The 24,785-nt window shown below is 39.9% G+C and overlaps 1 protein-coding gene across 6 annotated transcripts in view; it reads right to left on the bottom strand.

The window, feature by feature from the left end:
* Positions 1-24,785, bottom strand: part of XYLB (xylulokinase) — a 106,622-nt gene that overhangs the window by 40,931 nt on the left and 40,906 nt on the right. For all 6 annotated transcript variants that reach the window (XM_068404783.1, XM_068404782.1, XM_068404785.1 and 3 more), the window contains 5 exons: positions 23,922-23,962; positions 23,397-23,512; positions 20,908-21,023; positions 18,588-18,661; positions 17,098-17,194 (listed from right to left, as the gene is read on the bottom strand). In XM_068404783.1, the coding sequence (XP_068260884.1) occupies positions 17,098-17,194; positions 18,588-18,661; positions 20,908-21,023; positions 23,397-23,512; positions 23,922-23,962 (444 nt within the window). The remainder of the gene's footprint in view (positions 1-17,097; positions 17,195-18,587; positions 18,662-20,907; positions 21,024-23,396; positions 23,513-23,921; positions 23,963-24,785) is intronic.

The following is a 24,785-nucleotide window of genomic DNA, read 5'->3' as shown; positions in this document are numbered from 1 at the left end:
AGTCTTACAACTTTAATTATATTTACCATAATTCTGGAGATTGCAGCAATCTTGACCTTTTTTTCCACATCCTAATGCAATTTCAAATCAATCTTCTCTGTTTAACAAGGGTTATCAAATGCCACATAGCACGTAAACTAGATCTTGACTGCTGAGAAAACATCTCTTTGCAGAACACTATTTAGGCACACATTTAAGTTTCATTGACCTCACAGGTATCCAAGCACTTTCTTGCATCGGGCATTTCTAACCCTGACAGTGTCAAGAGTCAATGGGAGCTGAAAGCCTGTACTTCAACCCCGAGGCTTTCAGTCCATAATATCCTACGCAAAGGGTGGCTGGTCAAGTTGTTGCTTTGCCTTTTTCCACTGTCATGAAGGGCATAACACAATACAGCTAAAAGAGAAAGCATTCTCTATTTGTCAGAAGTCATTAAACATGTCACTGACTTTCTGTAAAACTCAAGAGCCAACTGGGAAAAGAGCAGTATGTCTCCACATCCATCTGAGTGACAAGGTCAGAGCATCCCTCACTTCCTTGGTTGCATCTCCATCACTGACTCTGTTCATCATGCTGTAAATTAAGCCGTAAAAATTTGGATACGATACCTACTGTAATTAGCTCTATCTGTCCAAACAAGGCAAAATGAGATGGGGTGGCAGCTGAGGGATCCAATTGGCTCGTGGCTGCAGAGTGACAGAACTAGGTCAATATACCAACTCCATTCAGAAGGAGAACATAAAATTAGCCTTGTCTTGTTACATTTCTGAGATAAGGTTTCAAGACCTTCAGTTACCAAGAGCCCACTAATAAAATGCTTTATATTTATATTCCTTCCTGAGAACATTTTCTTTTGTATATCCCATTAGAAACTCTCGCCTATCAATTTATCGACACTGTCTCACATTCTTCTGCCACACACCTCAGCAAAGAGTCACCTCAGCAGGCTGCCATTAGGTCCCCCTGAAGCCTCTTCTTCTCCAGGCTGAACAAGCCCAGCTCCCTCAACCTAGAAGGGTTCAGGGCAGGTCCTCCAGCCCCCAAACATCTTGGTGGCCCTCCACTGCACTTGGTCCAGTTTATCAATGCATTTCTTACATGAAGGGGCCCCAAACTGGGCACAGTGCTCCAGATGTGATCTAATGGACTGTTGAATAAAGGACCATAATTCACTTCCCTCAATTGCCTGGCTGTGCTCCTGTTGATACAGTCTGTACGCTGTCAGCCTTCCTTGCTACAAGGACACACTGCTGGCTCATTTTTAGCTAGACCTCCCACATCCTTCTCAGCAGAGCTTCCCCTCAGATTCTTATCAATGCAGGGAGTTCATGTGCCACAGGTGCAAGACTTGACATTTTTCCTTGTTGAATGTGATGAGGCTCCCAACAGACCATTCCTCTGTTTAACATGCAACTTACATGATTTATTCAAGTCACAAGTATGAGCTTCTCATCATCATATCAGAGGATAAACCTGGAGATAGAGCTGAATGTGCAACACAGGATTAGGTGTACACTGGATGAAGTAGTGTGATGCACAGCCCACCTCTTTGGCCTTTTCTCATTATATCATAAGACCTTTCTCAATGTTTATATTCACAGTGACTAACACACTGAAGGTCTCTCTGCTCAGAACAGTTCTCTGTTCTGAGAAATTTGGCCCAAGCTGCATGTCCCTGTTTAAGGGATTTCTGACAGGAATTGCAAAGCACACACTAAGTCACAAATGACACGGCTCAGTTTTCTTGCTGGCTCTCAGAAGATCACTAAGATCAGAACAGCAGGACACTTATGTAATTTAAACACCAGTTTCAGAAGCTTTAAAGACAGCCTTTTCACCAAAATAAGCATTCCAAAATAAATTGCCCAGGATTATTTATTAAAATTATTAATAACATTCATAAACTTGTGTATTTCCTTTGAACCCCTGTCAAGACTAACATATTAGACAACTGCTACACTTGCAACCTAGAAGCACTTGGGTTTTTCATGCATGAGTGGCACTAGGTCGTGAAGAGGTTCATGTGTTGAAACACAAAATGGATTTGGCAAGAAGGAAGAGGAGGAAACATGGCACTTCAGCTGAAGAATATGACATTTCAGCACATGAGGATACTAAAACATCAGCTATTTTCTTTCTAGGCAACAAGGGAAGTGCACTACATGCTCCAAATCTTGGCAAACTGAGTGAGCATTACAATTTTCAGAAAACATGGAAGGGAATAAGGGAATAATTTCTCAACACAGTGTGGGATTTGGATGAGCTGGTATCCACTAAGGATCTGTAAATGTCCTTTTTGTCTCTCAGTTACAAAACGATTTTAAACATGGTGGGAAAGAAACAGTTATTCCCATCCTGTTCCATAGCCGAACCATGAATCAAGACCCAAGGTGTCAATTTACCCTCAATAATCTTTTGTTGCAATTTAATTTACTTTTTCTCCAATGTAATCCTGGTGTCACCTTACTGTTTAATATTGAAAGTTATTGACAAAGGAAATGCTGATTCATGAAAGTGAGATGTTGCTCTAATGTATTCATGTGAGAACAAATGAGCCTGTATCATTACATGGTTCTTCCTCTTGCTCACATTTCATTTCAGCCCTGACAGAATTTCAGATGGGGTGAGTGAATCCTGCACAAATCCTGCAGCAAGTTTTTCTCAGTCATGGGCCAAAGAACAAATCCGATTTCAAAGAAAAGCTTCATCCTCAGTGCAATAAGAATTCTCTGTGGAATGTAAAAGGGCACGACCACTTACAGACTGAAGCAGAGCTGTCTCTGAAATTAGGGAATCTGTTTATCTAGCTTGTTTCCTATTCAAACAGCACGTTCTGCTCCATGGGTACATATTTGCTGTGCCTCATCCTGATTAAGATTTATATCCTAATCCAGCACTACTTGTCCTCACTATTCATAAAACCTGTACTTTCATTGGTACTGGGCTTGACTGCCTGGGCTGGGTCATAGCCTGCAAAACACTTCAGCCACCTGAAACCAGTCTGTTTTGCAGAAGGAAGCAATACAAGCTCCTATTGTGCAGTATGGCCAAACCTTAAAGTTCAGTATCAACTCATCTTTCCTCCACGCCACTGCTTCCAGGACTTCTCCATAATTGATTCCCATTTAACTAGTATGCACTGAAAACAAGCCACTGTTTGCTCTTCCTGGATGTGGAGATCCTCATTCTTTGCAGATTGCTGCAGTGCCACACCATTCGATTCAGTTCAGCAAGTACAAGATGATGCCATTGCAACATGGCGCTAGATGGCCAGAGGATCATTCTGGAAGTCTAGTTATCCTCTGATCACAGTGTGGCAAAAAGACCCATTAACTTTGGAAGCAGCACCTGAAAACATCTGCGTAAGAGCATTTTCAAAAATCTTCCACAAGAGAAGCCCAAGGTATCTCCTGCAGGGTAGAGGTCTCTGTTTGCAACCCAGAAACTCCTCACCTACATGCCACCACTGCACGGAGGCACTCCATAGCTGGCATCACCCTCACCAACAAATCCAACATAACATATGGGAGGTTTTTCAGCTAGAATGGTCTCATTTTTACTCCAGGCACAGAATAGGGATTCTGATGACCGTGGGAATGGAGTAGCATGAATAGACTACACTGACAGACAAAAAGTTTTTCAGGGGAACATTGTAGAGCCACACTCCAAGGATCTGTGCAACGATGGGCATGGGAGGAAAGCATCAAGAAAGGGAAGAAGCATTTTGCTAACTGTATGGTAGCAGTTATTGAGCAGTCAAACGCGTGAAACAAAGCAACATGGCAAATACCACGAGGTCCTCATCATGATGCAGAAAAGACAGTTTTTTTAATTCATTCCAGGAACAAAACATTACAGTCTCTTTCAGTGCCTTCACAGAAACATTTTGAATTATTCTGGATGCAGGTTGATCCAGAACTCAGAGAAACTGAAAGAGGAGGAGGAGGAGGACAACAGAGAGAGGGTAGGGGAAAAGGACTGGTTTCCAATATTTAGAGCAGAATGGGCAGAAGTTTCTCTGGGCACAGGGCAAGAAGGCTGACACCCATGCCCAGTCCTCAAAGTCTCATCCTAACTTTGCCACATGCTCCCCCTGTAGACATAGACATCGCTAATGACCTAACCCCAGCATTGGAAACCCACCTCCCAAAGCCAACTAGCACTTTGCATTCACTAACTATGCACACCACGTTAGGGTAAAACAGAACAGTAACTACATCACAAGCCTCCACCACATCAACTCCAACAGTTATCCTGCCAGGAAAAGGTTAACCATTGACTGAAGCCAAATTAGTTTTACTCACATGGATGATTATGTAGCTACTAGTGCTGCCTACCTCATACACTTGGAGAAAAAAAGTATGTACCTACAGCGAAACCAGAGCAACTGCTGTAAACATCAGCTGTTGCCACTGCTCTGTCAGTATCCCACTTGCACAGATTCCTCACCAAAGTCCAACAGTGCCTTCCAGAAGGTTGTAAAACAGTGAATGAGGTCTCGTGTTTTCTCTCCACACACTGCTGTAAATGCAGTGCAGCCAGAGCAGAGGCAGTTCATTCACTTGTGCTGGACATCTGCCTTGACACCACTAGAATAAATTGAAGTGAGGAGCATGCTGAGCTGCAAGTATTTTATACTGCTGTAGTGGCAAGATAAGAACACTTCTGCATGGGGGCTCAACAGGACAGGCAAGCTCTTCCACACTATATAATACTACAATTCCTCTCACAGCTCAAAGAGGAGCTCTGGAGGACACCAGAGAAACCCTACCATCTTATCCAGAGCCATGCAGCACAAGGACGGATACAGTAGCACAGGCACAAACCAGGCACAGCTCGGGAATGTGGTACCACCACATGTGTCTGGCTTGCCCAGAGCTGCACTGGGCCAGTCCTGCAGCAGGCGTACCCTCGGTTATGGTGTCCTCTCTCCACCTGGGACTGTCACAGGGTAGCTATGGGCAGCTTTGGCAGCTCATTTGCTCTATTTCGCCTTCCTGAATGGCTTCTGAGGAAAACAGCTTAAAAATGAAAAAGGAGCTCTTACACAGATGAGTACTCTGGCTGTGTGCAAAGCAGACAAGCCCAAAATGGCACATACATTTTCCTCTTTCCTACCTAGATTTCTACTGATTTCAGTCAGTTTAGGATACAGCATGTTATAAAAAATATAAAGCAAAGGATAAAGAACAACTTGGAATAATCTAGTTCTGATACTTGAAGACACGCTTCACTTATTTTGGATCTTTTAATCATATAGGGAGATATATCATGTGAAACTAGCATTTTCCGTGCTAGCTACTAGTATTAATAAGTTAGCATAGCACAAGTCACTGAAAGTTTATTCAGGTGAACTCATGTATGTAATGGAGTTGCCTTTAGCAACTCTCCCTCACTCCTGGGCCTCCTGTGACTATGCCACCTAAAGTTTACATTTATCTTTGATGATCACAGCTGGGCAGGATTTCAAAACTTTAAACTAGAAAGCCTTGCAGCCTGCATTATACACAGCGCTAACAGGTCAAACAAAGAGGCAAAAGTAGCAAAAGGTTCACTATAATACTGGTATTTTCCTAGCTTTTATCGAGCAAAGCATTTAATCTAATGTATTACACTTAATGAAGAGTCAGGAACTTGCACTGCAAATAACAGATCAGATATAATTGGAATTTGTTCCACACTACTAGCCTACATATATCAATAAAAACAATAACCACATTGGATTTTGGGCTCACTTCATTTGGATTTCTTATTTAGTGTTTAACTAATTTAACAATAGTAATGATTTAATTCAAATTACAATCTAAGGACAATAAAACAATTTTAAAAAGCCATTAAAGATTTCATTAAGTTCCATCTAAATTAATATTAGCTTTCTTAATATTTTCAGTAAATTATTTTTTCTCTCATCACTGAAACAAACATGAAGTTTCCTCTGTGCAGTCAAGCTTTAGACAAACCTTGGTAGATTTATCGGTATTATTTCAAGCAATTAATTAATATACATTAGAGTTATTTAGAAGAAAAGCACAAAAAATGGCAGGAAAATGGATGAAGCTGTTTTTAAAACACTGCATTCAACTTAGATAATTGTTCTTTGAGCCGTTTATGTGGAGCTCTTAGATATACACCATCCATCAGATCACATTTCCCACACATTTGTGGTACTGCTCCTAAGCATCAGACACATGTGAGTTACCCAAGCCACAACAGTTTTAAGAGACATTTTTCTGCATCTCCACATGTAGCAGTCACTTGCACAAGTGACTACTCAGACAAAAGAATTCATTTCAGAAACATGCCAGTTATAATAACTAAAAGGCTTCCATAAGTTTCCGATCTTGCCTCCCATCCTCTAAATGATACAGAAAAGTTATTTGTATGATACAGACATTACTAGAGAAAGAGAGAGAGTGTATATATAAAAACTTTTTTATATAAAACTTTCTTGTTCTAACCAACAGAATATAACCCATCCTACCTCAGTCCTCAACATATTTTTGCTTTTGCAGTCTCCTGGAACATGGAGCTGATTTTGGGGTGTTGGCCGTGCCATGAGGCCAGACAGAAAGGATGCACAGAGGAGGTAGATGCAGGTAGAGGCCTCTCTAAACTGGAACTGCTCACTCTATCCGTTTAGTCCCTTGGTTAAAATAAAAAATGGTTAAATGGTCACGCCTCTGAGGAGCTAGCTAGCTCATTTCCAAGCACATAACATGGGTTGGAAATTAGGGTTATAGCCCTGAGCTCTCCTGGTTCGCATTATTAACCCTTATTCATGCAAATGGCAACACTCAGATCAACAGGAACGCCCTTGCAGTGATTACGCTTGTACCTAACAGCCTAGATAACATTTTAAATTTGCACTAACCTGTAACACAGCTCACAGCAGCTACTGTAGTTGAAAGAATTTATTAATACTTTTCAGTAATGAATAAAAAAGGAATTTAAAACACAAAAATAAACAAAGAGCCACTAGGTCCTGAGTACTTGCAATTTGCTTAAAAAACATAGTTCCACCTTTTCAAATAGATATGCCAGCAATTTTTTACTCTAATGTGTCATACTTAAAAACAATGGCTTCAGATGTTCACCTGCATTTCAGTGGGTCCCAGACTTTTGTATTCACAGACAAAATTAGGTATGAAGTATGAAGCTTTGCATCACTCTGCAGCACAAGTGTTCACTTGTAGGTAAACTTGAGTCATTTAACTAGAAGTGCACTTAATTTGAAGTCATCATTACTCAAGCAGCTCTCCACTTGTACATTTGTATTATCATTATAATTAGAACTACTTCAAAATAACAAAAAGTTCATTTTTGACCAGAATAAACACAGAGGAAAAAGCTCAAGAGCACCTTGAGTGAATGCTTTTGAAAATATTCTTCAACATCCCTCCAGCTCTGTGACCAGTGACCACCTTCATTCCAATGCTACTCACAGGGTTTTTACTACAGAGGCTAACACATGACATTATTTTCTGCTGTTTTGTATGTTTTAAGTTGGCCACTGAGAGAACTGAAATACTTTGCTGATTTGTAACAATGTTCCAGCTTTCCATAATTACTTCTGGAGATGCATACATGGAAATTGCTACGTACAGCTAAATGTTGACATTTACCTGTTCGGTAATAATAGATACCAGCAATGGAGAGGGAAGGAATTGAGTGACCCAGTCCTGGAAACACAGAGGAGGCAGCCAAAGATGTGCTGGAATAGAGCCCCCAGAAGCCTTCCTTCAGCACATGGATACCTCTAGGATCCAAAGCCCTCTACCCACAAAGCCCATATTTCGAATGCAACAAAAGTGATCTTAACCTGTGAAAATAAGACATGAGAACATCCTGAAGAAAGCTGCTATCAATGATGGAGTACACTGACTAGATAGGTAAGTACATTGAAACTTTGGCTACCAACTTTAAGCTAAGGAAATAGAATGTATTTCCAAGTCAGTTCATTTGTTGTCCAAAATAATACTGGCATTTGATACTACTTCTATAATGAATACACATTGTTTAGTATTGTTACCTTTGGTAATACCATTGCTTTGTAAAAAGAAAGAATTCAATATTATGCGTTTGCGCACTCCAAACACCTTCTAGTGGAGTTTTTCAGACAGAGCATTCAGCTCATTCAAATTCCTGTGCAGCCATTTCTTTCACTTTAGTGTTACTGCAAAGGTGGAAATACAAAAGCACACAGATTTCTATTTTAAAAAGACGCTAGCTGATTTCTACAAACAGGTGCTAATTGAACTTTCATCCACCAGAACTTCTGAAAACTTCTAATAATTATGCATTTCAGAAGAATCAACCAATAGGCACATAAGGAGGTGAAATATTAAGTCACACTTTAGCAACATTTCAGATAAAGATTGACAAGTGCAGTTATCTGCAGTAGAGGCATCCTCTGAAGAACTATTTCACTTTGAGGCATTATCAAAAATAAAACCATCACAAACCCATCCTTTGCTTGTATGTATATACATACTTCTATTTTCAATTTCAAATTTCCAGCTTTCATAAATTTCTTGAAATTTCTTATTAAGCTTCAAATATTGTGAAATGGCAGACAAATACTTGAAAACCAACAGAAGTGGTAGAGAAGTGGCCACTTTTCAACTCACTCTCTACTTGAGTAGTAATTGATGTACAATGCTCAGCAGGTACTCCTGAGTTTAGTTTTACTTTAAGTCTGTCTGATGCTGTACAATCACTGTAAGTGCACTTGGAAAAAGACCATTTCGGATTCAAACAAACTTTTTCTTTGTGATCTTTCATCCATTCTTTAGATTTTCCAACTAGGAAAATTATAGCACTGATGAGCTGAAGGCCGCTGTAAGGGACCATCAAGTCCAGCCTTTTGAACATCAAAGAGAAAAATTATATCACTGTCCAGAAACTGGAATCAGGAATTTCACATCACCTACCATATCATTAAGAGACTTCAATTCTGTGGATGCTCTAATCTCACTCTTCCACACATCCTATTTTTCTACTTCAGGTCAGTCCTGTCACTGATCCCAAATTCCAGCCTCCATGTGTAAAGCTAAAAAATTTCCGTTCTTACTCACGTCAAAGAGAGAACTTTAGAAGTACATACTGCACTTGAAGCTTATTTTTCACGAACTTCCCATCCTTTGCCACCCTTTACTCTTGGACTAAACTGACATTGTGAAAGCCTTGGGGCTGAGATCTGTCATTTTATGTGCAGCATGCATACTTTGCTAGTACATAAATTAGACACACTGCATAAAGGCTAAATAACATTACAGTTCAAAGGAGGAAAAAGAATACTCTTCATGCACGTTCTTGAAAACCAGGGGCCAGAAATAAGAAAAAAAAGCTGCCCAAATTAATTCTTTCATGTCTGAAGAGAATTAAAGTTATACAATTAGACTGCAAAATTCCACTTGTCCACAGATGTGTGAACTTTTACTTGGTTTTTCCTTTTTCCTTAAACAAGAAATGCGGAGGATGGTTGGTTTTTTTGAGATCCTCTGAATAAGCACTGAGCAGCTGTCCTCTGGAAATCCAAGCCTGGATGGAACCAAAGCTTTAGATACTTAAAATTGTTTTAAAAACTTAGGCAATACTCTCTTTTAAACTAAGGCAAATCTGTCTTGCCTCATCTCATGCAACAAACACAATCACAGCCAAAAATCACTGTACGTGCAGGCAAATATAGTAGGTAGGAAAAAAATTACTTATCTAGTAGAACCTCTGTTATCACTGAAAAACCTAAAGTGTGGGTTGATGCAGCTGAAAATATTGAAACACTTAGTGCTCAGAACTGATGCATAATGTGAGATGTGTAAGAGAAGCCAAATCACCATAAACCAGAAGAAAAGACAGACAGCTGGAGGGACTAGGGAATATTGGGAGAGCTTATTAGAGTTCACTAACAGGCCTGTCACATTTGAGCAGCAAAAATGAAAATACAGAAAGACACAGGAAGAAAGATTTAACAAATATGTAACATTTGACTAAGTGTCAACTAAGGTAAATGTAGTATTTTACATGCAGAATGATAACCAAAACAGGGCATCTTTTACAGTGATGCCAGCAGCAACTCTGGGTATAACTGATTAATACAAAGCAACATATATATAGCTGTGAATCAGATGAGCTTCCTAGCAATGGCATCTCTTACAGATACCCCCATGTGTCTGAGCCAGAATGGACCATGCTGATCCTTTGAACTCACCCTTCTATGACATAAATTATCTCTTTGGACCAAAGCACCTGTTTTCAGAAAAAAAAAACCAACATCTTGTTCTTAAAACTGCCAGTGCTAAAGAATTCACTACACCACTGTCAATTGCTGCACTGTTTGATTTCAGTTTCTGTTAAAAATCTGCACCTTGGTTGTCATTTGAGGTTTGCCCACCTTCAACTTCCAGTTGCTGAACCATAATGTTTCTGTCTGTAAGGCTCAAGAGTCCTATACTGTCAAGTTTCCTTTCCCCAAGAAGGTACTCATAGACTGCAATCATGTCATTCCCTTGCTAACCTAAATGGATTTAAAACTACAGATCAGTCTCAAAAAACAAGCAATAAATGGAGATTTATTAGATAACCCAACAGATCTCCAAGTCCCCAGCTTCTAGAGATCATGAAGCTCTAACAAAACCAGCTGGCTAACAGCTTGACTATTTTTCTGAATCCTGCTTGAACAGCAGATCCACTGAAACAGTCATAAACAGTCTCTCCTAACATCAGGGCACAGGAATTGAACCATTTACATACTTGGTCTTTTGCTGACCAAACATTAAAAGTGATTGTTCAAACAATGACAACATTTTATCATTGTGTCAGGAAAGAAAGACAGATAGTACCCCTTCCAATCTTTTTATTAACTCTTCAGATTTTCTGTCTTCATTGTGTTTCCTGTATATGTATAACAACAATAAAACAAAATAAAAGCAAGACAATAGCCACCGCGTGAAAAATTCTACAGCATGTAAGCAGCTTCCTTATAGCACATTAGGTCATTTCCTTCAGAGACATTTTATCTAACCCTTTTAAAAATTAGCTAAACTAACACTGTACTCTCCTGAGCCAAGTTATAATAAAAAGCCCTTTATGTAAAATACTTGGTCAGGGAATTGGTAATGAGATAACCAACCTTTCACTCCAGATCACTGGCTTAAAACCAAGCCTTGCTTGATCGTGCCTAGAAGGTTCTGCTACGTGCTAAAAGTCTGATGCTCTGTGGGAGATAAGAGGGGATACAGTCAAGTTCTTGGCATGATATTGCCCGCCTCGTGCTGGCACTCTTATCAGACAGAAGTTTCACCAGAAAATATAAATATCCTCTGCAGCAGAATCACTCCTTATCTGGGAGGAAGATCCTGCCTTTGATGAATTTGAAAGTACTTCTTGAGCCAACACTCCTCCCTCAAAAATATAGGCTTAAGATCTCACGGCAAGATACGCTCTGCCCCATCACTATTCATATATGTTCCAATCTGACTGTTACCACTATTCACTATTACTTTAAACAGAGCACTTCAACCTCCCATCAAGGGCATCATCCTCTAATTATTTTTAAACTGTTTTCACTCACTTGCTGAAGCAAAAGGCCCCTAACAAAGCCATCACCCTCATGCTGCTGAAATACCATCAGCACTCTTAGCAGCAAACAGCAAGAGACAAGCACGAAGCCAACACAACATTTTAGCATTGATCTAAGAAATTTAAATCCCACAGGGCATAAGCATCAATTTAATGTGTATGCAACTACAAAATGGCCTCACTCACAGTGTTCCTCACTTCAGCCAAAACACTGCTACAACTGGAGTAGAAACACACTTGGTGGTGAAGGCAAAGGCGATTGATGGAACAAGTACCCCAAGGTTCCTGATAATTCGTAAGAGTTTTGGAGACTACAATCACAGAAGCCAGTCAGTCAAAGACAACCACCAGCAGAAAAACCTGTCTCATAGCCTGACACAAAGCCATCCTCAGAGGGTCCCGAGGACCCGTGACATCTAGCCTTGCAAAACTGGAGAGCCACTTCATCCTCCAACAGACCAACACTTTGCTGTGAAGCGACAGCCCCACACCTCGCCTTCGGGTTTCTGTGCCTCCGCATGACAACGTGAGTGATTAAACACAACCGCTCCACGTTACACTAATTGGTATTTTCTGACCTCCCCACGCTCCATCAGACTGCCTTCCCTGCGGACACACATTATTACTACATTCAACCTGCTGAAAAGAGCATCAGATGAAGACACCACCTGAAAAAAAAAGGAAATTTGACACCTTGGAGTTTGCCTTCACGTAATCTTAGACTGAGGTCTTCACAAAATGTAAGTTCCCCCTCTAACCACTGAGAAGTCAGGCCCAGCGTGCTCTGGCATTTCCCTTTTTTCCCTAGCACTGCAGGACTGCCATTTTGTTTAAGAATGCATCCCGTTGTATATCCCATCAGAAAGATGCACTTTCACACATTTGAAACACCAGTAACATGTAGCACTTAAGGAAAAAAAAAACTGGCTCATTCTTACACCAGTGCAAGCCATGGGCATGTCTGTGTCATCCCAGACAGTACTTACACACCGCGTACAGTCAGTAGAATTCAGGGCACCAGCGTTATTTGCAAGTGATGGATTTATGTACACAAGAAACTGTAAATGACATAATAAACACACACAGGATTTTATGGACAAAGCTCATGCTTGTAAAATGTGGCACCTTCCATCCATCTCCCCCTGCTGATGACAGTTAGGTGGCAGAATCAGAATCCTAAAGGTATAAATGTGACACAAAGAGCACAATGGGCAACTGGAGTACTATGAACCCACTGACAGGCACAAGAACGTGAAGGCAGAAAGCCCTGTCCAAAGCTAACAGCTTCAACACAGACCCCACCCCAGATCATCAGCCTACCCACAAGGTAGGATTTATTAATTGCTGCTGCAGTCCCACAAAAGCTTATTTAACACAAGTCCAATACACACCTGACCCAGCATGTATAGACTTAGTGCTCAGATTACCATTGACATGAAGGTTTCTACACTGTAGACCAGCACATCATTTAAATATCTATTGACTACATGTGTAACCCCAAATATCTATTGACTACATGTGTAACCCCTACATGTGTTGGCCCTGTACTTCAAGAAAGATGTTGAGGTGTTGAAGCGAGTCCAGAGGAGGGCGATCAAGCTGGTGAACGGTCTGGAGGGTCTGACCTACGAGGAACGGCTGAGGGAGCTGGGGTTGTTTAGCCTGGAGAAGAGGAGGCTCTGAGGTGACCTTATTGCAGTCTACAACTACCTGAAGGGAGGTTGTAGCACAGTGGGAGTCGGCCTCTTCTCCCAGGCAACTAGCGATAGGATAAGAGGACACAGCCTCAAGCTTCGCCAGGGGAGGTTCAGGTTGGACGTTAGGAAGAATTTCTTCTCAGAAAGGGTCATTAGACATTGGAATGGGCTGCCCAGGGAGGTGGTGGAGTCACCATCTCTGGAGGTGTTTAAGAAAAGACTGGACATGGCACTTAGTGCCATGGTTTAGTTAACATGGTGGTGTCAGGGCAATGGTTGGACTTGATGATCCCAAGGTCTCTTCCAACCTGATTGATTCTGTGATTCTGTGATTCTGTAACCAACACCAGAACCCCTACCTGTGTGCTGTTTTCCTTCAGCATACATAATATACATCATGGCAATATTTACTTCACCCATCAGTGGGCAGTGGGGTAGATTTTGCTCCCAAGAATAATCAGTTTTGTGGATCTTCACCAGGACAGCTTCACTAGGTCCAAGCAAGAACCATTGCAAGAACCATTGCAACATTCTCCACCCAGTGTCAACATGAATTTTAGGATTGCTTGGTCAGGAATAGAAGCAACTCTGAAGTGATCATCAAGATTATTGAAGTATATACTGGCAGATCAGTCTGAACCACTGACAGCTTTATAGCTGCTGTGATCACCTGTGTCACTGAGCTGCAGACACTGTCATTTCTCTATAAAGTTGCCATGAGTTTGACTTCAGAGAGTCCTCAAACCACGCAGAAAGCATGTCTGTATGACTAGCCTCTGAACTCCAGTTGTGAGTCTAGCTTTCAAAAGGGGATGGCTGCAAGCAGAAAAAGGAAGTGACAAAACAGAAGGTGCTTACGATACAATCAAAATCCAGGAAAATAAAGGCAGAATAGCAAACCTTCATCTTATCTACACGAATCTCTGAATCGGAGGATGTAAACAACAAGGACAGACCAAACTTCATTTGTTTGTTTCTAGATCACAACGCTCTATCCACCCCTGCAGCACATAAGCAAAACAGGATACAGGGTGTTACTGAATGATTTCCCCTGAAATCTGATTGAGAAAGATTAGAGCAATTAGAACAGAGTGACACACACTTTTAAAACCCTTAAATCACGATTAATGTAAGGTTTAACTTTACTTCTAAGGCTCAGCTGGGTGACTCTGTGCCATTTTCAAAACAAGGCTGACACACACAGCCCAGCCTCAAAATAAAAAATCATGAGGCAGCATCCCCTGCCCTCTACTGGCACATAAGCCGCTGTGAAACCTCTGCACAAGCACAAACTGCACCTGAAGAGCTCTTTTAAGGATTTTTTTTAAACTATTATTTGTCATTTATAAAAGATCTATAACAGACCGGACACATCAAACTGGGAATAAAACCTCAGGTATAAACCACTCTTTCAGCACCATTGCACTTCTTCCTGCAGAGCTAGCTAGACCGAGGATTCAAAATACTGCTCCTAGCAAGACAATATATTCATTAACTGGAAGTAAATTCTAAGGGATTATCTATTGTTTGCCATGTTCACAGTGCATAACCAAGAACTCTATCTGGCAGATTCTTATTTATTTATTTTTACAAAATTCGCTTCCACGTACGCTGCTGCTTTTCAGATTGCAGTCATCCAAACTGCATTTGGCCCAAGACTAGAGAGGCAGGTTCATGACTCTGCCAAAATGATTTTCCAGCACCTTGGTGCCAGAGCTAGGGAAATGCTTAGCCAGGTTTCTGACTCATTTGCACCCCTGAGATGGCACCACGCAAACCTCAGGGCACCATAGCAAAGCATTTGTTGTGACTGCCCGTGTCACTTCCATTTCTGTGACAGATCAATTTAATAGGTGTCATGATATAACTTTCCTGATCTCATGAGCAGTTATTACTGTATTCTCCCAATGGTGTAAACAACAACAATAAAAAAAAAGCCAAGATGTACACTGCTGTGATTATATTTCTGAATGTAAATCAGCTTGATTCCTGGAAAAATCAAAGTAAATTCCCTATGTAGACAAAGCCTAAAAGGAATTGAATAAACACAAGGGTCCCAACTGTGTATTTCATCCAAAAGATAAATAAGCTTTTAAATCACATTAAAAATAAGAAAGCAGCCTGAAAAACAGCAGCTGTTAAACAAAAGAAAGTCTGGCAATACCAGAGTAATTCCCACAATGCTCATCCGTACCCTGAAACACGTTCAGAACACACTCTGTTTTCAGAGCTGTCACACAACAAATGCGGATGTAAGCCTGCCATCACTACACAAATAACAGCACATGACATTTAAATAATACCACTAAGGCAAAGTGGGAGATGCATACAGCCTACACTACATAGAGCAGTTCTTTTTTAAAGCAACTCATCTATTAGTTATCAAATAGCTCAAAGACCCTTGGGATGCAACAAAACAAAAGCATACAAGGTTCCAAGGAAATCTACAGGAACACAATGCAATCACACCCCTCTCCTTTTTACTGTAGATATCAACAGCATTAATAAAAGAAAGAGTTTTTAAAGCTTATTAAGCCACATCCTAAAGCTAGTTAGGTTTTTGGCTGTTCTACTTAGCCTAAATGTATTTACAGATAATTTCTACCCGTCTGTTTCTGTGTCAGAGTTGTTTGATACCTTAAAACAGTTCTTCTCACACTCTGGTGTTTGTATAACCCCTGACATTTACAGACTGCAAAAGTATCCTCTTCAGCCATGAGCTTTCTAGGCTATTTAAGCCAAGCTTTTGGTGCAGCAGAATCTAAGAATGAAGGATAAACAGGTATTTAAAATATGATCTATCTGGATCTCTGCCTGTCTCCATAAATAACCTCTGCAAATAAATATGGTTTCAAGAAAATATAGAACAGGAAAACCTTTACAGCATAAATTTATGAGGGGGTGTTGCCAAGCCTTGTGATTTGTTCCAGTATCTCTATATTTTCTCAACTTTCAGCTCCTAGAGTTCTCTCTTAAAAAAAAAAAGCAAAAATCTATCCTTCATGATTATGGATAAAAGCCTGGAGGCAGGAGTCAAGCAATGGCTTGTAAAGGAGGATGTCAGGATTGGCTTGTAAAGAAGGAGGTCAGGATGTAAATAAAAATAATATGATGTTAAAAAATAAAACATTGGTTAAAAACCTTTGAGATAAGTTAATTCAGTATTTTTTAAGATGCCACTGGCTGATACACTGACAGAAAACGCCAGTAAAACATCTTACTAACTTGCCTGTATTCTTTTTGTAGAATTGCACGGTTAGTAATGATCTGATCCCACTTCTATAGGTAAAATACAGGCTGATTTTGTTGTTCCAATGTGCTAAAAACTATTCATATTATAAATTCTAGGGAGCACAATCTCTTGCTTTCTAAATCACAAGACAGGGAAAGGGCTTCAGCTTTATTTACAGAAAAACTGAGGTAAAGAGGTAAGTGACCAGCTTATGTTAGATCCAGGAACTGAACACAGATTTCAGATTTTCTGTGCTTTAGACTGAAGGCTGCTCACCTTTTCACTTAACAAGCTATCGAAGCCCTAACTCCTATTTAAAAATTGACAGTGCAGCTCAGTAATAATGAAACAGCAAGAATACTTGAAGTCATCTTAAAGTTAAACCACTGGCCCTTCTAAAGTTAACAACTGCAAAAACTTGCCCCCAACACACCATCAAGAAATTTTCCAGGAGGCTAATTTAGAATTCATACCAGTCTCTGTATCCGTCAGGCAGGACAAGGATCACAATACTGACATGACTGTCGGGACTCCTATCTTGGTGTTTGATCTCTAGTGCCATTAGTTCTGCAGCTTTTTCACCATACTTACTGACTTTATATCCCAGCTTTTCAGCATGAATCCTCTTGGCCATGAACTGCCCTTCAATCAACGCCCGTATTTCCACCTCCTTTGGAAAGTCTGAAACCTGTATCAAAGAGGGAATACATTACATTAACAAGCACCTTACACAGTACACAATGGCAAGCTGGAGACGGGTTAAAAACACAAGACAGATTTATAGTTGATTATCCTCGTCTTCACCCTGAAGTCTGCTTTTAACTAGGCCCAGTTCTTCACTCATACACACAAGATGGAACTAAAGACTCATGACAGAGAACACAACCCATAATCTCGGTGCTGTTGGCAAATCCATTAAACTTGAAATCAATGCATGATGGGAAAAGGTTCTACTGCAATTTGTAAACTTTTCTCTATGCATTTCTCAGCACCAAAGGCTGCTGAAGAATCAATAGCTCAAAAACATAAAACTAAAGCAAGCAGATAAAATTCAGATGCATTAAATAATGTCACAAAAGTTTAAATCTATTTCTGTCTGCACAAAAGTGAAACCATGTAATCTTTTCATTAATTTATTTAGTTGCTATATAAAACATTTTCTTCTGTCCTTTCGTCAACCAGAATATGAGAAAGGCAACAGAAGTAGGAAAATATTGAACTACAAACACATACAAAGAATTTCACAAAAAGTTGAGGTTTTCCATGCACTACAATAAGTGCCTACAACTTGTATAACAGCTAGAAGTGATTAAGCATTCATTTAAACAGCAAACATTTAAGAGACCAGTGCCACACTGCAAACACAAGATAGTATCAATCTCTGTTCACCTAGGTGAGGTCTAATCGACTGGGAGTCATGATTGATCAAAGACATCTGTTGAGTTTCAGTACCACCCAGAAAGCCAGACATTTAAACAACATCCATTCCTCAAAAGAAAAAAAAAGAAAAAAGATACAAAGAACTTTCCTTTCCATAACGTAATTCCTATTTTAATTCCAATTGGACTTGAGTCTGTGTTTACTTACATACCACTACGTAGTCTGTAGATTACTCCAAGACATGCAGGACAGCAAAATGAGGTCTTTACATACACATTTAGAGCAAGATAAAAGACAAAATATTAAAGCCCAAAGTTTCAACTCATCCTTATCTGTATGTCTGAAACTTAGAAGATGAGGACTAAGTCATGTAAGTGCACTAAACTCTCAATAAGCTCAAAGTTAATCCTGTTTCAAATACACTGCTGATTTCAGTAAATCCACATTTTCCAGTAAAGGAAATATTTCCTCAGAAAAATACCATATAAGTCCTAGTTCAGTCTTTGCACTGCAGATACTCTCAAGCTACAGACCAAATACTTCCTTATGAAAATCATCCCAGGGACTTGCATCAATAAATGAAACTTGAAAGCAAGTATCCCAGACCAAAAAAAAAAAAAAAAAAAAAAATATAATGGCAAAGATTTCAAGCCTTGACAGTACTCCTTCAAGGTCTGAGACATTAACTAGATTATGACTACCTTTTGGTTGTCTTTGTTGAATCTGTGAATCCCAACTGCTTCAGGAGTAATTTCCATCACATCAAAGTAGAAACCTGCATCGAGGAACATTAAAGAGTGTCATGTCTGCTCCTAGCCCAAAGTTGGAATCTTACTTCAGCACACAGCTAAAATGATAAATGTTTATCATGTATTTGGAAAGACATTTGATTCACCACACAGTCTGTTTCTTAACTAATTTCAGTCCAGCTATTTATCAAATTTAACTACTTTCAGTTTACAAAAATGTGGATCTTGAGCACGTCTGGCTCTACGCATCCAAACAATATAATAAACAAGCCTGCAGAAGAGCACACATCTACCAGAGCACACACAAATGCAAGTAATGTAGATAATATATAACAAATCTTAAGACATAGTTTCAGTAGGTCGTATGCAAGGGTGAAAGGAAAAAAAAAAAAACAGAAAAATGGTAAGTTAGTGAGAAGGGTACAGGAATATGGGAACACTTCATGCACTGGACTAGATTTCATGAGCTTATTAGGGAACATCACATATTTCATGACACTAAGTCATGAAGCAGAGCTGGTCTCTGAAGAGCTTTGATGAGATCTGAAGAAACGCAGTAATGCTTTATAGACAGCTAGACAAGAAGTGTGAAAAAGATTTCATTTGTGTTGATGGCAAGAAGGGTTGGTCAGAAAAGAGATTTAAGAAAGGAGACAAGAAAAGAAAATGAGGACAGAAAAACTGAACAGAATAGCTAAGAAACTAAGGAGAGTTTCCAAGGTTCAGATCTTTGGAACAAGAGTATGCTGTCCTAGCAGCCCTGTGAATATCAGCCAAAAACCAAAAGTAGTCCTGTGCTTTAGCACACATAACCTTTTTGGTTAAACATTCTGAAAACGTGCCATTAACCACACTGTGAGTTAGAGATCTTGCAGGCCCTGCCAGGGGATGTATATCCCAAAATTTCCTTTCTGACCCTGCTGCCACCTTGAATCTGGCAGATGAGGTCTTCAAGTAAACTTGCTGGTTTTATCAGCGATCTCAGGTACTTCCCAGACACAACAGGACCCTCGTCTCTTCACCACTCCTCCTTCCCTATTTGCTATTCCTGTTACTCTCATTATCCCAACCTCACCCTCGCAGCTGCCTCTCCCCATCTCCAGACCTCTGCAGGGGCATCTTGTCACACAACAGGCAGAGCGGGGAACAACTGATAAAAGGGAGGGTGCTTGATCAGTTACTTCATTGCTCTGCTTCCCTCAGGAACTCAGATCATGGAGATTACTGTATTTTTACATATATACCCAGAGGCGATCCAAGCATACAGGTTCTTGAGGATGACTTTCACAAAACACCTATTTTATAGGGGATTGAGATATCCAAGTGAATATACTACAATACAAATTTCAAAACTTTAAGGCAGTGTCCTGGTATCCCTGAAATCAGTAACAATATTTACATCAACTTCCGATTTTTTTTAAAACTGTCTAAAGTGGTTGACTTTTTGATTTTGGAATAACTTCTCATTTTCTGAAACACCTGAATTGACTTGTGTTCTAGTGAAAAGAGATTCCTGGTCATTTTAATATTCTACAGAGACTGGATTTGACAGACAACATAGCAGAGCTTCTAAAAATCAAATCAGCGCTAACCTCAAAGCCTCAAGAAACTGTATCTTAAATTCACTTTCCTAAGGAGTGAAGTCTTCTATAATTTAAATACCTACATTAAAAAACTTTGCTACCTACAGTTTTTTATGTTAATTTTACTCGTATCAATTCAGATTTTTTATTTTATTCACTTAGCATAATGTGGGGAAAAACAGAGATGAAACGACTCTGTGACATACATTGGGGAAAGTGCAGGAAATCTAGGCATCACTTGACATCACTGCTTTGTTCTCATGCACTAGAGAAGATTCTAGACTAATGTTTAGAGATCAAAACCATTGAAGACTGAGAAAGAAACAGTGTGGAGCTACTTAATCCACTTCGTTTGAGTCTTCAGCAAAAAGAAACAAACTTTAATTAAAGCTCCCTTCAGAAATTACTGGTTTTAAACATCATACAGCTAAGATGCTACTAACATTCTTTCAATGATCAAAAGAGCTCCATAAATATAATTTCATTATTTAGTGAATATCGAAGAAAAATACTATCATGACACTTAGGCTGCCAACAGAGCATTTCTAAGTACGCATTGGGAATTTCCCTTGCTCTTGTTAACTTAATTCTTGGCCTTTATCATGACCCAAATAAAAAGCAGGCACAACTCCTACAAAATAATGTATCTAAGCAAACCCTGGAACTCCCAGCCCTGCTAAAGCTCATACCCAAGTTTCCATTGTTTCCAGCAACAGTAGATGATAAGGCTTTGGAGAATTCATCCCAGGAGCCTGAAGCACAATCGTCTCTGATCCTCTCTCTCATCAGTGAGCCGTTCTTAAAACTGAAACACACAAACATACCATATGCATTTTCTAAAACGTTTGGCTCTAGATTTTTAAAGCAATTTGTTGTTTTACTCAATATTGCAGTTTATTTTATCAGCTGAATACAGCTGGGCAAGCTACAAGATACAATCATTTCTTCATTATGGAAAGAGATGGAAAAGGAGAAAACTAGATAAGAGAGAAAACAAATATTACAGGATGTGTTGAGAAATGCAGGCAGAGATGCTGGTATACACCTCTCCAAAGAGTCAGCTTATACCCAGTCTGGCAGGCCATGCTAAACCCAGGCTATCTCTGAACAGCTAAGACATCTCCTCAGAGCTCCATGCTCAGGAGTTGCAGCCCACTGCCTGACTTACTATGGTCTCCTGGAGCTCGAAGCACTGGAGAACACACGGTACACACAGATGGAACAGCAGCAGGAGCTCTGATCATGCTGGCCTTGGGGTGGTTCCTGTGGAGCTGCATTTGTGCACTGCGCCAGCACTCCTGTAAAGGATTTCACCAAGTCTGGTTGCACCCAGGAGCTGAGATGAATACCTACTTTTGGACTCTCTGTAGATGAACCTAGTAACTATAGAGAGAAACGTTCTGGGCTGTGGGTGCAGAGGTAGATCTGCTATGCGTTGTCTGAAGTGCTCTGACACAGCGCTAAAAAAGCTCACTCTGAGATGACTCTGTAAGGAGAAGCAAGAGTTTCGCCACACTGCATTTATGATTTCAGGAGCATGGTACTGGTATGGAGCCAGCTTGGGTCCAATAAGACTTACGAGGTCTAGCTCCATGCCAGGATCTGGCAAAGGAAAGCACTACAGCTGCATCTGCATGGTTCTGGTCCAGAGCCAGTAAACCATGCTCTAAAACAGGCATCTCTTCAGTGTTTATGGTCTTTGTACCCTTTATGCGGTCACCTCCTTTGCCTCCTCTGTGAATATAACACTCCTGCAAAATACTGCAGCATTGGACTCGGACCCAAAGGAAAGCACTTCGAACACTCTCCAGCACGGAGTTATCAGAGCAACTCAGCAGGAAAGGCACAGAAATATCCAGAAAGAGGGCAAGGAAATTATTGAACTTGCTCAGTAGCAGCAGCTGAAGTAACTCGAGGTTTCTGTACAAGTATTCTGCCTGGTAGCTCAGGCACTCTTTTTCTACTAACCCAGGTAAGTCCCTTATTAACTCCATTATTTTATAAAAAAAAAGGGGCATTGGTGCAAAAGGGGCAGTGACAAGGCAGAAATGGCTATGCAGGGGGAAAAGGATCTCTTTATATCTGCAGGGCTACAGAAATATCTTGTGTTCTAAAAGGCAGGTTTGGCCTTCTGCACATGTTAAGCTGCAGTAAAAGAATGGCAGTATAACAGTTATTTGGAAAAATGCCTCAGCACCTCCTTTTCTATTACAGTTTGTTTACATAGCTCTCTCACACAGCAACAGTGGGAAAAATATGGGGAAAAATGAGAAACGAATGCAAAACTGTAAAAAAAACCCCAACTGCTGGGAAATCATACTATGAAACTCAGTAACCTGCAATTGACATCACACTTCTGAACTCAACTTCACAAACACTGTTCCCACGGTCATATACAGCATGTACAGGTAAGACTCAACATTACAGTTAAGGGACAGATCTGAGCTTTGCTGAAGTTTTGAGTTACAAGCACGTACAACCCAGGAGACCTGGACACAAAAATTCATCCTCATATTCCTTATAAGTATTTGCCTAAATACTATGACCCATTCCGGAAATTTTTCCCCTGAATACAGTGACTCAGTGAGGGAAAATGCAGCTTCAGGCCATCCTCCCACCTATTTGGCTGGCAAAGGGCCAAAAAATTCCCAAATCACACCAGCCAAAAGCCACCATAGGATCATTCTCTCAGCTGGTCTTCTTGAGATCTCAGTATTTTCCACATGCACAGCCTAATACATCCCTGAACAGCACTGATTATACTCCTCTATGAAAAGGGAGTCTTCACCTGCCCCATTATGTCCCCTCTGGACCACTAGAAGAGCACAGAAGTTATACAGCCTGGTCAAGCTTCTGACATTTCACATTATTATATTTCAGGATTGTTATTCCTGTACATTAAATGTATTACCTTAGATTCATACCAAACTGGCTCTATGTATACGTTTTTATTGCCGTGAGAATTTATCCTCCACAACTCTGCAGCTTCAGTTACCCGAATTAAACAATAGGAATGCTATAATGTTGATGCAAATGTTTCAGCAATAGATTGCCATATACCGTACAGAATGCTGAATGTTCTATTCATTATCGTTTTGCAAAAGAAATAAAAAACACTAACACAGAGAAAGAAATATATGTTATTGATCCCAGATGTACAAAAAATAAATGATATTACCATAAAAGTGCCATATATGTTTGAGAATCAACAGGATTGCAGAGGATATGACCTTCTAAGGCAGGAGTTGGTTCTTGGATCCACAGAAACAATGTGTCACTTGTGCCAAGGCTAATCTGGAGGGGAAAAAAATAATTGAAGCGTTATCACAATGTGCATGGAAAGCAATACAGAAATTAAATTAAAACCATTTGTTATTACCACTAATTGTTTTTAAATTACACATTAAGTCAATTGGATTTGTGTTGAAGTTAGCTCTGACTTAGGTTGTCACGCCATTGAAATTCATACTAGATGGAGACTTAGGTTTTAATGTCTGGAGCATTAGTTAAAAACACTCACAAGAGTTTACTTAAAATCTTTCAGGCAGCTTGCAGCTTGACAGAAATAAAACAACATGAATCCAATAAGCAGAAAATCAACACTAGCAGATAAATTTAACTGATAACCTACAGCTATTTTACATTTCATGCATTTCATTTATTCAGGGATACAGGCAGTTTCCAGGAGTATGCTTTGACTTACTGCAATATCTCCTTCTTGAAGTCTCATCCCTGCCAATGATGCTGAAAGCAAAGAGAATACCAGATAAGAAGTTACTCATTTGACTCAATTATAGCGTGTTGCATGAGACGTCATAATACATCACATCCACTACCTCAAAATACAATATAAATGGCAAATATGCTCACAATGGCCTTGGCCTGTACACTGTAAAAGATGGGCAAAGCATTTGGGTGACGGAGTGATTTTTAATAGAATCAAAATGCTCAAGACAGAAGACTACAGAACCACATGATTCTCTAATGTTTTATGTATTCAGGTGTTAAATACAGTGGACCCTTACTTAACAACACATTTTAAATGAGAAACACTCCCACTTACATCAGACTACTCACATATTTATTGGACCAAGCTGGATTTGAACAACTAGAAGAAAAACTGGACTTTTGGGAAATGCAGACTTTAACCATCTCCCAGAATATGAATGTAAAATATACCACGATGAAGCCTCCATCTTGATTCAAACCTGCATATGCTACTGTAATATGGATAAGTATTTTATTCTCACAGTCTTGAGAAACAGCCGACTTTGCTCTACACTGAAACAGTCTCCAGGATTCCAAAAACTGACCCTAAATTAACACCTTTCCTTATATTGAGATCTATCAGTCAGACATAAGGACAGCTCTAATTCGTAGACAAAGCCTCTGAGGTCCATCTCCACCTTTTTGCTTGAAAAGATACAATAGCAATTTTTAATTCATGTTTTCTAAGTTAAAATATTAGCAGTTCATAGCAAGAATAGTTTCTTAGAGGCAGGCAAACCAAAACCGAAGTTATCAAGAAGTCAGTGAAGTCACCTCTATTACTAGGCAAAAGAGAATT

This window comes from Nyctibius grandis, chromosome 7 (assembly GCF_013368605.1).
Source record: "Nyctibius grandis isolate bNycGra1 chromosome 7, bNycGra1.pri, whole genome shotgun sequence".
NCBI lineage: Eukaryota > Metazoa > Chordata > Aves > Nyctibiiformes > Nyctibiidae > Nyctibius > Nyctibius grandis.
Note: the sequence above shows the minus strand (reverse complement) of the source record. Positions and strands in the feature narration are given on the sequence as shown.